The sequence below is a fragment of the Eptatretus burgeri genome, chromosome 2 (assembly GCF_056783735.1).
Source record: "Eptatretus burgeri isolate ZD-2024b chromosome 2, Ebu_testis_v1, whole genome shotgun sequence".
NCBI lineage: Eukaryota > Metazoa > Chordata > Myxini > Myxiniformes > Myxinidae > Eptatretus > Eptatretus burgeri.
Window position 1 is genome coordinate 39,219,946 of NC_140962.1, and position 17,648 is coordinate 39,237,593.

Genomic DNA, 17,648 nt, shown 5'->3' on the forward strand with positions numbered 1-17,648 from the left:
GAAAGGACAGAAACGAACTGGAACATTTAAACAATTATTTTATTTACAGGAATAAAAGAAAGGGACGATGTGTCGACTTATTCACGACTATATGCAAGCAAATATTTACAATGATCATAAACACTTAAAGTTTTACTTCGAGGACGGCGCTACATACAGACACACACCCAAAAGAAAAAAAGGACCCAATTGGTCTTTATTCGACCCTCGCAGCCAAGGGGATAGTCGAGCTGGGGGTCAGAGTTCTGTCGGGGTACCTGACCGCGTTTGTGCGGCTTGGCCCACGACTGCACGTGTGGGGCCCGTGGGAGCTTGGGTGGTGAATAGCGGATCCAGGGTCGCTCCTTGTAGAAGGCCAGCGGAGGCTCGAGGCTTGAGAGCTCCAGCAATGACGACAGCGCACCCAAACTGCCTTCCAAGAACTGCTCCCTCCAAAGAACTCTCAAGAACACGCAATAATTCTCTGAACTCTAAACTCTCCGAACTCGAACGAGCACAAGAACTCTCCCCACACACACACACACACACACACACACACACACACACACACACACACACACACACACACACACACACACACACACACACACACACACACACACACACACACTGAGTTCGCGTCGTCCTTTTTCGACTGTTCTGAGTGGGGCGGGGCCTTGGTGGAGCTGATGCGCTGATTCGACAGGGACCTCCATGGATCCGCCCTTTCTCGGCGGGGTTATGGCCAAGCCGGGAAAACCCCCGCCCCCTCGCGTGTCTGTACCCCTCTTGCTGGAGAAACAACAATTTTGCCTCGTGGTGTTGGAATGCAGACCAATTCGAGGAAGTTGAATCAAGCACGCGAGGAGCTTGCCTCATATGCTACGGCCACGAGGCGAGGGCGCAAGCGCTGAAAGACACTGTGGCCGCAAGTGGAGGGGATCTGGAGATTTAAATAACCTAACTATAAAATAACTCAGTGCACACACGAAATTCCCATTAGACATAGGGGATGGATTCTAACTGTATACATACTTATCGAAGTAACTAAACTAAGAAACTGAAGTAACTGAACTAAGTAACTGACACTGGCTGTTTGTGTGCATAAGGTTTCCAAATCCAAAACAATATTTCATTGGAGGCACCCTGAGGTGTTTAATTATTTCCTGAGCCCACTCATACTGATTCAGAGGCTCATGGACTGCCAATTTCATCCTATTAAGAAAGTTAACAGAAAGGAATTGACACTGTCAGTGTCTTGCATATTCATCAATCTGTTATGTTTGAATGTCCCTGTTTCTCTGTGCAGAGATGTCGAGTAAAGCTAAGGACTCTTCATTAACTTACCATATTGGAGTTAAAAGATTTATCTGCACATGCCTGTGTACCCACATGATGTGCTAGTTTATAAAGTTTACATTGACATGTTAAGTTTGGAAGTGATAATGGAGTTACTCAGGAATTGCAAATACTTTGGTGGCTCAATGTAATCAATTTGGGGGAACAATGTGGCTCCATTCTTTCTCCTGTTCATGCAAACAGTATGTTATTTGATCATGGCGAGGTCTTTTCACCCACCAGAGGCTACGGTGAATCATTCCCTGGGAAAGTCAGTCCAACCTGTGAGAGCATGCTGATGCCCCAGCTCACGATAGGGGGGGTCATAACCACAAATCATTTGGAAATGGAGGACAATTTACAAAAGAAAACAAATTGTAAGGTGACCTTACCCAAAAACACATTTTAATATTATTTTCATCAATATCTGAAGAAGTCTTGGAAAACCAAACAATATCATGGAATGACCCAAAAACGACCACAAGCTTCATTCCACAAAAACAATGCCAATTTTTCATTATTTCCTTCTCGCCAGGGATGTCAGGGCATTATAGGGACTGTTTGGGTCAGATTCTTCCAAAAGCACCAAATTTGGCCCATATGTCGCCCATGCCATACTTTTCGATTTTAGATGGGCGCCAAGACTCTCTCTCTCTCAAGTATCTCTCCCTGGCTACTCCCTCCTCCGGTATGACAGACCTGAGCCTCGTCCTGGTGGAGGAGTTGCTCTCTTCATCAAAAACTCTATTCCTCACTCTCCATGCACTGCTCTCACTCCCCCACACCCCCAGGAATACCTCTGGCTACGGCTTCCTCTCCACTCCCACCTCATGTTTATATGTGTACTGTATCGTCCACCGAACAGTGATGACTCCATCTACACCTCACTCTCCGAAAACATGGACCATCTTCTATCTTCTCATCCAAACTCTCTCTTCCTCTTATGTGGTGACTTCAATTGTCATCACACCAGTTGGCTAGGTGTGGGTACCTCTCTCACCTGCCATGGCACCTCAGCAAAAGTATTCTGCGACTCATTGGGACTGACTCAATCGGTCAACTTCCCGACCCGGATCTCAACCAATGGTGCTCCATCTCTTCTGGATCTGATTTTGACAAATTGCCCTGACAATATCTGCTGCTCTTCCTTCGCTCCAATCGGTTCTTCTGACCACATCCTTGTCAAAGTGGACATCTCTCTGGCTGTTATCAGAGAACCACCTCACCGCCGTCGAGTCTGGCATTTCACTCAAGCCGACTGGCAGGGTCTCCGAGCAGCCATCAAACTTACAGACTGGTCTCCTATCACTACTTTCTCAAACATCAACTCATCCTGGGAATTCTTTCAAAGAAACTTACTCTCCCTCATGCACAGATTTATCCCCTCTCGTGTTCAGTTGTCCTACCCTTCCTCCCGCCCTTGGTTTACTGAAGCTTGTGGCGAGGCAGTTGTCCTGAAACAACTTGCCTTTGCCTCATGGAAAGCAAACCCAACTGAGGGAATCTCAGTTCTTTCCACAAAGCTCGGAACAAGTGTGTATCTACCCTCAGGAGAACCAGAAAACAACATCTTTCTCATCTCAAGTCTGAACTCTCAAACCTCTCTCCCTCCTCAAAATCCTGGTGGCAACTAATCAAATCTGTTTCTGGTGTATGTTCCCCCTCCATCCCCTCCCTTACCTCAAATGGCCGCACTGCTGATTCCACACGTGATAAAGCTGAATGTCTAAACTCGGTGTTTGCAGCTAAATCTTGTGTCCTAAACCCATCACTATCTCTACCCACTTTACCCAGTCGCACCCAACTGTCCCTGGACTCTGTATCGTTTTCTCCTGACAAGGTGGAGAGCTTGCTTTCAAACCTCGAGTCAGATTCTGCAACCGGTCCAGACGGCATCAGCCCACATGTCCTCAAAGCCTGCTCTTCTGCTCTTGCTCACCCTCTCTCTGTTCTATTCACCCTCTCATTTGCCCAAGGTCATCTGCCATCTGCTTGGAAATCTGCTAACATCACTGCCCTGCATAAAAAAGGTGCAAAAACAGATCCCTGTAACTACAGACCAATCAGCCTTCTCCCAATCATCAGCAAGGTGATGGAATCCATCATCGCTTCAGATATGAAATCCTTCCTCTTCTCCAATGGCTTGATTTCCAATCATCAATTTGGTTTCAGACCAGGTCACTCTACCCTGGATATGCTGCTTCTGCTCTCCCATCAATGGATGGAGGTCCTCAATGCCAGACAGGAAATCCGAGCCGTATCCCTGGACATATCACGTGCTTTTGACACAGTCTGGCACCCTGCCCTACTCACCAAACTCTCTTCCCATGGTATTCAAGGCCATCTCCACTCATGGCTCGCAGACTCCTCTCCTGTCGCAGTCAACGTGTGGCCCTAAATGGAGTTCTTTCATCCCCTCTTCCTGTGCAGGCTGGAGTTCCTCAAGGTAGCGTTCTGGGCCCTGTTCTTTTTCTGGTTTTCATCAATGATCTCTCAGACTCTCTGGAAAATCCTCTATTTCTCTTTGCCGACGACTCCACCCTCTGCCGTACCATCTGTCATCCCTCAGACCGGCAAGCAGCAGCTTCTTCGCTCACTGCAGATCTGGATGAAATCACAAACTGGTCCAACACGTGGAACATGTCTTTCAATCCAGACAAATCTCACACTCTCACTATGTCTCTTCGAAAGGACCATTTACAAAACCCCCCATCCACTTTCTCAACAATCCTCTGGAAGAAGTCTTTTCTTTCAAGCTTCGGGGTCTCACTATCTGCCATGACCTTTCCTGGGAAAGTCACATTTCCAACCTCGCCTCAAAAGCCAGTCGCCGACTGGGAATCCTCCGTCGTGCTAAGTCCTTCCTCGGCCCTCTTGAGCTCCTGACCACTTACAAAGCTTTTGTCCGTAGCCTGATGGAGTACTGCTCTCCCCTCTGGGCTGGTGCTCCTTCATCCCACCTTTCTCGGCTTCACGCTGTCGAAACCAGGGCATTTAAGATCATCGGCATCTCCCGCAATGAAGCTGAGTCTTTGGGCCTCTCACTCAATCACCGCAGGTTGGTCGGTGGTCTTTCTGTCTTCTACCGACTCCTCTCCAGCCTTGCCCCCCCTGCTCTCTCTGCGATTTGTCCCGACCACATTTCCACAGGGCGCTCAAGGTCCGCCAACAACCCCCTTCTGGTAAAACTACCAAAATCACGAATCACTGCTCACCTTCACTCTTTCATTCCTCTTTTTTCCCGCCTTTGGAATAAACTTCCTCACTCTATTCTTTCCCATTCTTCCCTCCAGGCTTTCAAAACAGCTGTTCACCACCACCTCTTATCTTCCCCCATCCAAATCCTCGATCTTTTCTACCCCCGATAATCCAACCAAGCCCACTTCCTTCATTTCTCCTGCTTTCCTTCCTGAAAGTCCCTGAAATGTCCATCTTCTCTTCGCCATGTTCCCCGTCCCATCCCCATCCCTCTCCCTTCCACAGTTCACCTAATATGTCTGTTCCCCACTGTTTTGTCCCTTCCACTCCCGCCCCTCTTGTCTCATGCCTCCTTGCTGTGAGTTGTGTGTTAGCTCTCATACGAGCCTCGACCAAGGTATACAAAAGACGGGCGCCCCCAGGGGCCGCCATATTGGTGAAATCCAATTATGGCTGCCATCGGGTTAGAGGTCAATCGTAGTTTAAAAAACCAAAAGGGCTAGAATCATGAATAATACCACTTTTTAGGGGTTTTCGGGGTCGGGGAATCTGATTCTGATTTTATTTCAATGACTTGAGATCAAGGTCACCCCTCAAGGTCACCCTATGTCATTTTGGGGTCAAACCCAGTGTTTTGGGGGTGTCATTTCAAAAATGGCCTACCTACGGCTTCTATGGCCTACCTGGGTTATCAATCAAAAGAACCCGTTAATCATTTAGAAAATAAGACTTGAATGTTTTAAATTTTGAATGTTTTAAATTTTGACTCATAATGTCATAAACTTTTTGTTTCATTTTTAAGATAATACCAAGTCTGTGAGCGTCGACATGTCCAGCAGCGGTGGTGGTGCATGATGCCATTCGGAGCTGTGACGTCTACCCTATCTCACGAGACTATCCTATCCCTGTTCTTGCGTGTTCAGGAGTGGATCCGGAACCTGCGACTCAGCCTGCTATCGTGCCGCCGTGATGACGAGACGAAAGTTCATCGCAACGACGAGACTACATAATATGAGTGTCAAACTATGTACTCTACCGAAATTATGAATTGGGGACTCTGTTCTCTTTGTCAATCGGCCAAAACTGGAGAAGCCTTGCAAACTCCTAAGAAGGAGGGACTTGTATCACTTGAGAGAGATCTCAAAGACTTCAATGCTATCAATGCCAATAATCTTCCTTCTGGTATCAATGTCACAATAAGTCAGTTGAATGATGGCTCAGGTATTGCAGCAACTCTTAAATCACATAAGGCGAGGTATCCCAAAACTTACAGGAGTATTTGCAGTAGTTCTCATGTCAAACGGGCGAGAGAGGAGCTAGACAAAGAAGGTGTAACCTTCTGATCGATCGACATGAAAAAAAATCGACGCCGGCTCTCAGAATAGTCCCCAAAAAATCAGGTCATCTGGGGAATTTCAGCCTCCAGCCAATGTCAAGTGTTGTGTAATCTGTGAGGAGGACCAGGCCAACCTCCACAAGGTAGTAACCGATGTCGTAGATGCCAATATAAAGAGTTGGGCGAAGACAAACAAAAACTTTCATTTACTTGGCAGACTGGTTGCCGTAGCATCTGATGCACATGCGGCTGATGCCTATTATCACCATCAGTGTGATGTATGTTTGCGAGACTCCGCTCGCACTGCCAAGCGACTAGAATCGGTGGGTCCCGCACCTCCGCCCTTCGATCCCATAATCTGCGCTCAAATTGTAGCCCTGATCGAACATTCGGACACCACCGTATTTAAGCTCTCAGAGCTACGCGAGATGTATCAAAAGCTTATGAGTAATCAAGGTCGCCTATGCCGAGACAAAAAAAAGCCACACTCAACTCGATACAAGGATCACCTTCTCGACCTCCTACCTGAATGGGCTGAATTTTCCAAGGGGAATGAAGGCAGGAAGGATATTTACATATCTCACAAACTGAAGGTGATTGATGAGCTGGCCAAGACATATAGGTCTCAGATTGGTCAAGAGGACGCACTTACGTTCATGCGGGCTGCGGTGATGATGCACAAGTTTTGTCTACAGAGTCAGGAGCCTTTCGACGGCTCCTTCCCCCTTAACTGCCTCATGGCTCCAGTAAATGAGGAGATGAGGAGTTTCTTCAACGTAGTTCTCCGGGGTCCGTCAGCTCGTCGTGGACATGAGAAGATCGGTGGTGACGCCAATCTGGATGCGCGGGAGAAGATCGCATGCAACATCTCACAACTGCTCATCTGCAATACTAGTAAGGGTATGCACCATGCAGTCAAGATGTCTGCAGTACGGCACAACAAGGAGCGAGAAACCCCCTTCCCCCTGTATCGTGGCCTCAAGCTGCACAGACACGCACGGGACAAAAAACAGATTGGGATTGATCAAGAACAGGGTATCTCGATATCGTACAATTGCGTCATGGAAGTGAAGCGAGATGTTGCGCGTGCGGTGTGTGCTCGCCATGCACAGGATGGGGTGGTGGTACCCACCAACAGCCGTCTCAAGGTCTTCACCACCCACGATGTGGATAATATAGATAGTAAAGCTCAGGGCAACTTCTCACTGGACAAGTTCCACGGATATGTCCTGAGCGTACATAACGGCGTTTTGTCAGCAGATGTTATTCCCGAAGTATTTTAATAAAAATTGTTCCTGATTGAATTGAATAATGTTTAATTTTTTGAATTGAATAATTCAATAATAATAATAATTTGATAATAATAATTTGATAATAATAATTTGAATTGAATAATAAAATTGAATAATTTTTGTTTAATTTTTAGTAGTACCACTTTTGATATTTGACCTTCGAACCCAAAATGGGGAGACCATGACCTGAAATCATCAAAATTAGATCAGAATCAGATTCCCTGACTCCGAAAACCCCTAAAAAGTGGCATTATTCATGATTCTCGCCCTTTTGATTTTTTAACTACGATTGACCTCTAACCCAGATGTCAGCCAAAATTGGATTTCACCAATATGGTGGCCCCGGGGGGCGCTCGTCTAAAATCGAAAAAGTATGGTATGGGCAACATATGGGCCAAGTTTGGTGCTTTTGGAAGAACCTGAACCAAAAAATCCCTAACATCCTTGACTATTCCAGTCTAAAATTTGGAAGCCAACAACCATAATGAAAGAAAAAACAAGTGCAGAAGAAACTATAAGTGTACTTTATTTGTAAAGGATTGTGATGGACGTAAAGAGCAATGGAGTGAGACATTGGGCCATGTGATGCTCCTACATAAAAAACACTTACCTTTCCTTTACAAGGAACGTCACATGGCCACTAGTTCCACAAATTCCAGTTGTACTCTATCTATCCCTTGCCTCTTCATTCTCTCATCAAAAAGTAAATGACCATCTCAAAAACAAACCCTCGGCTCATGTTTACCCTCTCCCCGTCATAAAACATCACTGAAAATAAACAGGGCGTGTCCAAGATAGGGGTGGGTTGGGGGAGGGGGGGAGGGGAGTAAGAAATACCACGGTTACAAAACAAAATTGAGAATGAAAAAAAAAATTCCATCAAAAATGGACAATGGTTTCTTGCAATGTTACAACCTGACGTACAAATATACGATTGCAATGGTTTTAATTCTTGCATGCCACCAAAATTTGTTTATTGGTTTTGCAACACCCCACTACCCCTACCTCCTCCAACCACTCTCCCCAAAACATGGGTCAGCCCATTTGGATAAAATGACTGAAGTGACTGTGGCGAGTAGAAAGAGAGGGCTTTTGAGGTTACCGCTTGAGCAAGAATACAGAATGACCAGTTGACTAAAAAAATGAACAAAAAGATGGTGAAGTGTGCCGGACAGGCAATGGTATTAGGACGCCGTGGATATCTCTAAAAAGCAAATTTTTAAAGTACGAAATTTAATTTGGGTTACGAAAAACAAACTTTTTGTCCAAAACGTCAATGGAGCAGGCTCATGGAGGATATTAATCAAATTTTGTTAAATTTATCACTTAGAACAAAAAAAAAAAAAAAAAACCTAAAAAAATATTATAATAATGATAATAAAAAAAGTGTGGACAGCCCAAATGCCCTAACAGATTAAAATACAGCACAGCCTTTCATGACAGTAATCTATCTCAACAACATGGTTCACCATCAGCAAGGCAGCAAATAACCACCTGTCACGATCCACAAGTGCAATGCTGTATGAAAGCAATAATGATGTTTTGGCTCGATGTCAACTATTTCTCATTTTGATAAATAGTTGACCAATTATGGCACCCAAACATGCTGGTGTTGCCAATTAAATGGGAGGGCAAGGAGAGAATTTCAATCAGGAACGACTTTCGTTGGCTTCGTGGAATATTATTGGAGTTGAACCCCTTGGGCTATAGCGGATGCCAAATCATGCATCTCGTAAAGAGCACGCACCATGACCTTGTGCACTCCCCACCCCATGACCTTGTACACTCCCCCCCTCTCTCAAGAGCCTTTCTCCATTACTTCACCAAATATCATTACACGGATCACCCAAACAGAGGGATAGTGAGGAAGTGTGGAAATAGGGGAGAAGTGAGCTAAGTAGCACATCACAGAGCTCCCCCTCTTCACTGTGCTAGTTGAGGAGTCATTGGCTTCAACTGGATTTCAATGCAAATGAGAGCTTCGGCCTGGTGTTGCCTTTGCCCAGTATCAGCTTTTGTTCCTCCTTTTTCTGCTTCTCCTTTTCCTTTTCAAGTTTCATTCGCTCCTCATGGATCTTTCTTTGTTCCTCCACGATACGCAACTGTTCCTCCGCCTGTGGGAAGGAGATAGTGCAAAGAGATGATAGACAAATTTTGGTTATGTATTAGAACTTCACATAGTTTGCAAAGAATTTGAAGGGGTAAAAGGGGGGGAGGGAGGGACCTATCAATATATTATTTAAAAATAAAGTTGAATTTACACAAGCAAGATAATTAATTATCTGATATCTCAAATCAGCATCCACACACTAATTAGTCTTGTGCTGAAGTAGTTGCAAGACTACTGTAACTCCCCTGTTGTGTGTGTCTGTAAACATCTATATATTTCAATTCTTTTTCTCTGCTACCACTTGTCTGATCGATGCAAAACTATAAAACATAAGTGACTCTCCGTGGAGAAAATTTTATTAATAACCCTGACATCGTAGGTCACATGGAATGGCAGCCATATTGGATTAAAGGAAAAAAATTTGGACATCTTTTTCTCTAAAACCACTCAACGAAAAAAATCGAAACTTGAGTATGCACAGACTTACATTCACCAACTTGACTGCATGATCCCCCTTCAGCGTGTACAAATCAGATGGCCACATTAGAAACCTTGTCCACCATCACCATACCAGGCAACCGAGCTTGGAGAACTCGTATGTGCCGATGAGTTTTCACGTGAAAACTGTGTGGAAAGGCTTTTCTCTAATCCACTAATTCTACATTACTAACCAGTCTCCCTGCCTTTTTCAGGATTGCATGTATTTACATTCTCTGTTAAAGGTCCAGTAGAGGACACAGTCATGGGAATGAAGGAAATGTTGAAGGTAAGTTTGTAAATTATTAATTAAATGATGGGTTTCATCAAATCCAGTAACCCAGTGATTCCCTGTGAAATGGTCAATGTAAAAACATAACTGGCATTATGCGATGTAACACTCAATTTGAAGTAGCAATTATTACATGATTAATCGATATCTCCCCCTTTATTGATGTCAGATTATATAATTGGTTGAACAGCATTTCTATTTCACTTTCGTGTGGGCCCACATTTATTGTATATTGTAGTGGGCCTGTTGGTCCATTGGACCAAATTTTTATTGGTCTTCACGCCCTTGTCACATACCTGCTTGCCGTACTGCTTGAGCATGAGCTTGCCTTTTACCAAGGCACAATAAATGGATCCCCGACCATGCCAGTGTACTTCCATTCATTTTTGTGTTATGTTAAAGAGGATTCCTAAAACTCGTCTGACTTTTCACTGAGTAAATGAAACTCGTTTTTATTTCTATGATTATTCACTTTAATGTTGAACTGATGCACGATTTAATGAATTCATCGATTGTTTGGATTAAACTATGTTGATGTTCGTCAGTCGACGACTACAGTTAACTTTAGCATGGTCATTGTTGAGCAGTAAAGTATGACTAACTAGTTATCATTTGACATTATGTACTCTACTTGACTACTCACATATGAAAGGAAATTCCACTGCATCTCCTCCTTTGGTTTGTACATCCATAACAAGCGCAGTTTTCCAGCATCTTTAAAGTACCCCAGATGCAATTTTGTCCAGAATGATGATGGTAGACAAGCTTTTTAATCTGGCCATGATTTAGTCTACCTCCACCATCCAGTGGTTGAAATGTAACTCCATGGGCATGTGTCATCAACCCCATGGGGTATATTGGGTGACAACGATTACATCATTGGTGAAGTGGTATTCCAGCCAAAATTTTTCAAATCGAAATCCTTAACCGAAAAATCTGAAACTACTTATATCTGATCTACGACCCAATGCAAGTGAATAATTTATGACGTCATCGGTAACGTGGTCTGGTGGCCATGTTGGATTGAAAATAAAAAAACGTAAAAACCAGTTTCTAGAACCGCTTAACAGATCGATGCAAAACTTCATACATATGATCGACTAGCCCTGATGAATGTAGTTTGAATTTTTTTTCTTATTTACCTTCGTTGATGCAATTAAGCCTTAATGTGCACAAAAGTGGTTGTTAAATACAATAATCAATCAAGAAAGCTACAGATAATGGCAATGTATGTGACAAAATAGGGTGCATAGATGATACGGGTATATGGGTCATAATAGCAGTGGGCCTTAATTGTAGCGTGTTTCCTTGATGGTATTTTTGTTCAGAATGAGCTCGACAAGACTGCGCTCGACCGAGTGCCGTTCTAGTTTGCAATGCAAACAAATTATATGCACTTAATACCCCATTTATAGTAATTGCATGATTAACTTTGGAAAACATTTTTGTACACAAAGTCAATGATCGTGCAAGGATGCAACAGAACAAAGACTTGGACAAATAAGGGATGTGGACAAATAAGGGAAATGTTACGCTGATGATATATTGTCTTTGCATCAACAACTCCGATGATGCATGGTTTAAAGCTTTTTAGCACAGCCTCATTGCCTGAACGCATTGAACTGCTTTTACGAAAATGGAAAGGCCAACTCTGCCAATTGTCTTACCATGGTAGAGTATTAGTAACAAATAACTTGGTTACTTCCATTCTATTGCACAAGGTCTTGGCTCTGCAACCACCCACTGTGTTGGTCGATAAAATGCAGAAGTGTGTCACTCATTTCTTCTGGTCTGGAAAACACTGGCTATGACCAGAAAGGTTGAAGTTAATGATATCTCAGGGTGGTCAAGAACCTGTCAACGTGAAGTGCCGAATCGTGGCCTTGCGTCTTCGTACGATCTGACATTTTTTGCATGAGCCTTTTTTGCCTTGGAGAAACCTTGCTAACTGTATTTTGGGCTGAGTTGAGAATTTTGGTCATGCTCAGGAGCTTTTCCTAAAGGACTTAACCAGGTTGATTTGTCTTCACTGCCTTATATCTTATCAAAGCTTGTGTTACGGATTAGTAAATCCGATATAAATGGAAACGTTAAGTTTTGTGTCAAAGGTATTTGCATTTCATGATTCTGATAGTAACTGTGAGAAAGGAAACTCAAGTTACAGTGCCAAATAAACGTGATACGTAGTGGGGGGGAAAAGGGTACGTGTGCAAATAACTGAGTGCGTCATTGGCATCGACATCGAGATGGAGATGGATTATATCAACATAACTTTGAGGATGACTTTTGTTGAGGCTACAGTGTTCGAGTAATGTGTGAGCTTCATTCCTACATTGCGGATAACTGGACTGGCGGCTGTAAAAATTGGCGTCGGAAGTGAGATATCAAACTCTGACCCTCTTAATACCCGTAATAATTGGTATCGGGAGATTGGGATTGGACCCAAGGTGCAAATTCTCGCACTTTGAAGCAAAATTGCAGAGCTAGTGTTCAAAATTTTTTTAATAACCGAACGACGACACTATTAAGCTCGGACAGGCAAGATCAGGAGGGGGCCAAACTGGTTAGATGCCACAGTGACCCAAATGAACATTGAATTGGAAGGACCACTGGAGAGCGTGGTGAAGTCCTCCTCTACCTGCTAGCCCTAATCCCCCAAAAACCCGGAAAATCCCAGAAGCAGCAGGGCAGTGATTCCAGAGCTCGACATAAGCCAGCAATTTGTAGCCATGAGGGCTGTGATGGCTAGAATGGAGACAAGGCAGACAGAAATTAAGGCTGGCATGGCGAGACAGGATAACAGCGGAGCCGAGCTGATGGCCAAAATTGACATGGGCAACTGAGCTGGCGGCTAAGATGGAGACCAATGAAGAGATGGCGGTTGGGCAGGCCAGGGTTATAGAGGGGATTAGAGCCACAAGTACAGTTGCTGGAGGATCAGCAAAAGAGGGAGCATGTAGGAGGGAAGGGGCAAGGGAAACAGCAGCAGTATAGTGGTAAAAGTAAAAATAGAGAAATGAAAATAAAATTGAATGATGAAGAAAGTCTGAGATAGCAGAGAGATCAAAAGAGATCGCGCTGGAACGGGAGACGGGGTAATTAAAGTAAATAGCGGGAGTGTGACGGTGCAGGATTTAATAGCCAGGGCCAGAAGATTAAGAGGAGAGTTATAGCAGGCCCTGAAAGAGGAGGGTTGAAGGATGTGCAGGGCAGAGGCATGCAAGGGGTGTGTGGCTCTACATGTGCAGGAGGCATGAGAATGTGTGCGATAAGAATTTGTGGAGCAGTCAGATTGTGCAGTGGAGTCAGCGGCCGGTGCAGCCGCCAATACCAGGTCTGCAGACACCGTCGGTAATGGTGTGAACGGAGAGATGGAAGCCTAGTTAACGGATATCGAGGTGGGAGCTCTCCAGTGAGGTGTACGTGCCTGGGTGCGTGAAGTGTGCAAGCCCCACGCATGAGCCATTTGAACCTGCACTCAAGGATGCAGTGTAGGCCAGTGCGGCGAACGTTGCATGGCTGGCTTACAAACCGTGTTTTAGTAGATAGCAAACTGCCGCGCCGTAAGGCCGAAGCCACATGGCTCGTGCTGACCGGCATGGGAGTGGAAGAAGGCAAGTAAGCGGATGTCTGGTGAGCGGGGTGAGTGTGGGGCCGGTGCGCTTAGCATGCAGAATGGATGTTGAGGAAGGAGAGAGAATGCTATCGGGAAAGCCGCAATTGGAGACAGACTGTTTAGCACGAGGGTTAGAGTGGCTTCCCCAGGGATTAGAAGTGGGCACGACTCTGGTTTGGGGGAGGCCAGGGTGGGAGAAAGTGTTTTCACACATGGAAGCATGCGTGTATGGGTGTCCCCAGTTAGGAAGTCAGATGCTCCCTTTGAGGTGTGTCGAAAGCCTGGAGGTTTAAAAAGAAATGTCACCACATGGACACATTTCACAGCCCCTGGATGACTTGGGGCAAAGGAGGGGGCCAACAGGCAAATTTGGTGGCAAGACGGATTCCCCAAGAGCCCTCCTCAACGGGAGGAGGAAGGTGTATGATTAATTTTTCACGGTATGCCCCCCCCCCCCACGAACATTGGGAAAAGGGTGAGGGTGCCGGGACTGTGAGGCAGAGGTCACGTCACGTAGGGACAGCAGGCGGAGAGCACGATGGGCCATGCAGCGTGCACCGTCCAAGTGGGCATGGCAGCCTCAGGTGGGTTCTCAGTGGGGAAATCCCCAGAGCACAGTGGGTAAAAGCAGTTTGAAGACAGAAGCAGGCAGGCTGACAGGTACTGTTTAGATTAGAAGTAATTATCACGATATTGTAAATTGAAGACGTTTTAAATTGTAATGAGAAGAGAATTGGGAATTATAAAGCTGATATTGTAGACGGCTGGAATTAGGCTTGGGCGATTCTCCACATTTGAGAATCGATTCTGATTCTCAGCTGTTGTCTCGATTCTGTTAAGATTTCATTCGGGTTCTGTGCCTGTTCTGTTGCATATTGTGTGCATGGTTGGAACTGTACAACTTTTGAAAAAAGGAAAGTAACGAGCAAGACTACTCACTAAGGGAGTCCAGGAGCATGCCCCCCAGAAAAAGTTGAAAAATTGATGTCAAAATATATATTTTGGGGGTGGTGCTGTCCAAATTGTAAAAACAAAAAAACAAAACTATGTAAACAAAACAGTGAAATTTAGGAATGAATTTTATTTATTTCACATGAACAGCCATTGATGGGAAGATTATTTTAACTCAGTACATTTTGTCATCATAAAAGAAGTGAATACTGAATTACACGTACCGCTCCAAGACTTTTAGTGCAAGTGTTTTATAAAGGGGGTGTCATGGCGTCACATATTGGAGCAGTTTACAGGAATCATCCTCGACCTTGGTGCAAAACCAGAGCATTCACTACTCCTTTAAACTCACGAGTCAAGTAATGGAGAGGTTTCCCCAGAATTGCCCTTTCTCCAATGTAAACCAGAGCATTCACTATACCCACTTATGTTTTCAGGGGTCAATAAATGCACACTATGCTACCTGAACACGGAAAGATGAAAGTCATCATAAACAAATGCGTTTTGAAATGTTGATTTTATTTGCGTCTAGAACACTCTCTTCCCTGTGCCTGTCACGCTTTTCTCATCCCCATTCCTCCTCCCAGTGAAACAGAGTCGAGAGCCTGACGGATTTATTTAATGTAGTGGTGCTGCAGTACAGGCATGATGGGCCAAATGGCCTTCTCCTGAATCAAAGTTCCTTGTGAAGAATTATTGGTCTCATATCGATGTGGTTGCAAACATTATGTATTGTCCATCATCAGGTTTCGCAGCAGAATCGTGTCTTTACTTCGTGCAATGTAAAGATGGCACTTAGGCATTTTCCGTGAAGTTCATAGGCGCGAACAGTGATGGGAAAATCCAACAATGGACACCATTTCCGTATTTACCAATATAGATAGACATTCTCCTGCCTAGCGGACATCATGTGACAGAAACACGCTTGCAAGCTTTTTTCCCCAGCTAACTTCTATTAAAAAAAAAAAAAAACCTCAGAAAAAACTACCACGGCAGCAATTCACATAATCGTGGTCATGATGCGTTTGCATTGCACTCCATCCAAGGTACTGTCATGGCCAAAAATATTGGCACCCTTGCACTTTTTTCAAAGAATGCACCATTTCTTCCAGAAAATTATTGACATAAAAAAATATATTTTGGTATCCACATATGTATTGCTTTGGTTTGCAGTGGAACAAAACAAAAGAAGCTGAAAAAAATTACTAAATCTCAGCTTATTCCACACAGAAATCCGAAAACAGCCCGGACAATATTATTGGCACCTTTTAGAAGTTGATAGAAATAATTAGATTTCAAGCAGGTGGTTCTCCTTTACTTTGGAATTGAACTCACCTGTGGTGAGTTGCAGGTGCCTGCAATATAAAAATCACTCATTCAACCAGATTGAATAGAGAAAAGGAGTCATTCTGCTGTTTTGTGTCACTGTGTGTACCACAATGAGCATGGAGAAAAGAAAGAAAACCAGAGAATTGTCTGAGAAGGTCAGACACAAGATTGTAGCCAAGCATAGACAATCTCAAAGCTACAAGTCCATCTCCAGAGACCTTGATGTTCCTGTGTCCACCGTACACAATGTTATCAGGAAGTTTAAGGCCCATGGCACTGTAGCCAACCTCCCTGCGCATGGACAATTGTGGAGACCAAATACTTTTGTCAATTTCAACTTATTTTTCAACAAAATTGTGAGTTGTTTGAAAAAAGTGCAAGGGTGACAATATTTTTGGCCACGACAGTAAATTGGCTAAGAAATGAATCAGCATATCGGAATATCAACTCAATTCCCCATAATCGTGGCATGCTTTTCTGACGACAAAAATACGGAAACCTCCGTATGGCTCGTCACAAAAATACGGATTTCCGTACACATACGGAACAGTTTCACCCATGTGTGTTTTGTGTAGTGCATGTGCGTGTGCGCGTGTTGTTGGCTATCTCCACGCATGGTTGGGTTTTAGGTGAAGTGAACATATTTTTGTGTTATATCTGTTTTAAGTTTGGAGAAATTTCAGTCCAAAGAAAGGACAATAAACGTTCAATTTCTCTTAGCTGATTGTCGGCAGCGTTCATTACAACCTCGTCAAAATAAACTTTGATATCTGATATGAAAATCTGATATGAACATGGGCAGTAAAAGTTGTGTTATCCGGCACCCATGCGACTTTGCCCCTGCCAGTTAATCAAATATTCCGGTTCTCTAAATGTTACACAGAATGGTACAAAGGAACAACTTTCAAACTTTGCTAAATAGACTAAATAATAACATTATTACAATACAGTATGAAGGTAATTACCAATGAATTATGCAAAACAATAACGTACCTGTATTATAAACCAAACTATTCTTTTAAAGTTGATGGACAATCTCAACTCTAAAATGTCTACTTCCACTTTCTCAGACTCATCGGAATCATCATCTTGTCGAACTCCAGAGGCTTTCTTGAACTATTTCCTTATGTCGGACTACTGCATTGTTTCTTGCCTCTTCCTCATGAAATGTTATTGTATGAGGTGCAGCTGCATCACTTCCTGGGTGCTGTTAGCTTTCTGCCTTTCAGCAAACTTCACAAACATGTCAAGACCTTTATCAGGGGTGTGTTCCATTACCAATCGGCTTGCTATAGCTTGTCAAGCCAGTTATAACTTGCCTTATAAACCATTTCTTTGGATTGCTTGCTTGACTGCTTAAGCCAATAGGTGAGCGCTCTACAAGATTATTACCTCTGCCACTGAAGGTGAAGAAGGTTATGTTTTCACCTCTTTCTGTTTGTCTGTCTGTGTGCAGGATATCTCAAAAAGTTGTGGACGGATCCGGATGAAATTTTGTGGACAGGTTGGGTGTGGGACAACTACAAATTGATTAAACATTTTGGTGAAAATCTGAATCCGGATCTGGATCCGATAACTTTTTAAATGATTCTTCACCATTGAGAGATATGGTGAAACTGATATATAGCACGATATCTCAAAAAGTTGTGGATGGATTTAGATTAAAAAAAAAAAAAACTTTGTGGACACATTGTGTGTGTGGCAATGATGAATTGGTTCGATTTTGGTGA

General features: G+C 43.8%; 2 protein-coding genes across 2 annotated transcripts in view; one reads left to right on the plus strand and one right to left on the minus strand.

Annotated features, from left to right (window-relative positions):
• Positions 1–5,727: 5,727 nt before the first annotated feature.
• Positions 5,728–7,488, plus strand: LOC147031858 (uncharacterized). Its single transcript, XM_085850134.1, has 2 exons — positions 5,728–5,736; positions 5,896–7,488. Exons 1-2 carry the CDS (start codon positions 5,728–5,730, stop codon positions 7,132–7,134), a joined length of 1,248 nt encoding a protein of 415 aa, XP_085706260.1. The 3' UTR covers positions 7,135–7,488.
• A 163-nt stretch (positions 7,489–7,651) lies between these two features.
• Positions 7,652–17,648, minus strand: part of ARGLU1 (arginine and glutamate rich 1) — a 36,469-nt gene continuing 26,472 nt past the window's right edge. The window contains exon 4 of the mRNA XM_085853371.1: positions 7,652–9,257. Within this exon, the coding sequence (XP_085709497.1) occupies positions 9,096–9,257 (162 nt within the window). The 3' untranslated portion in view covers positions 7,652–9,095. The remainder of the gene's footprint in view (positions 9,258–17,648) is intronic.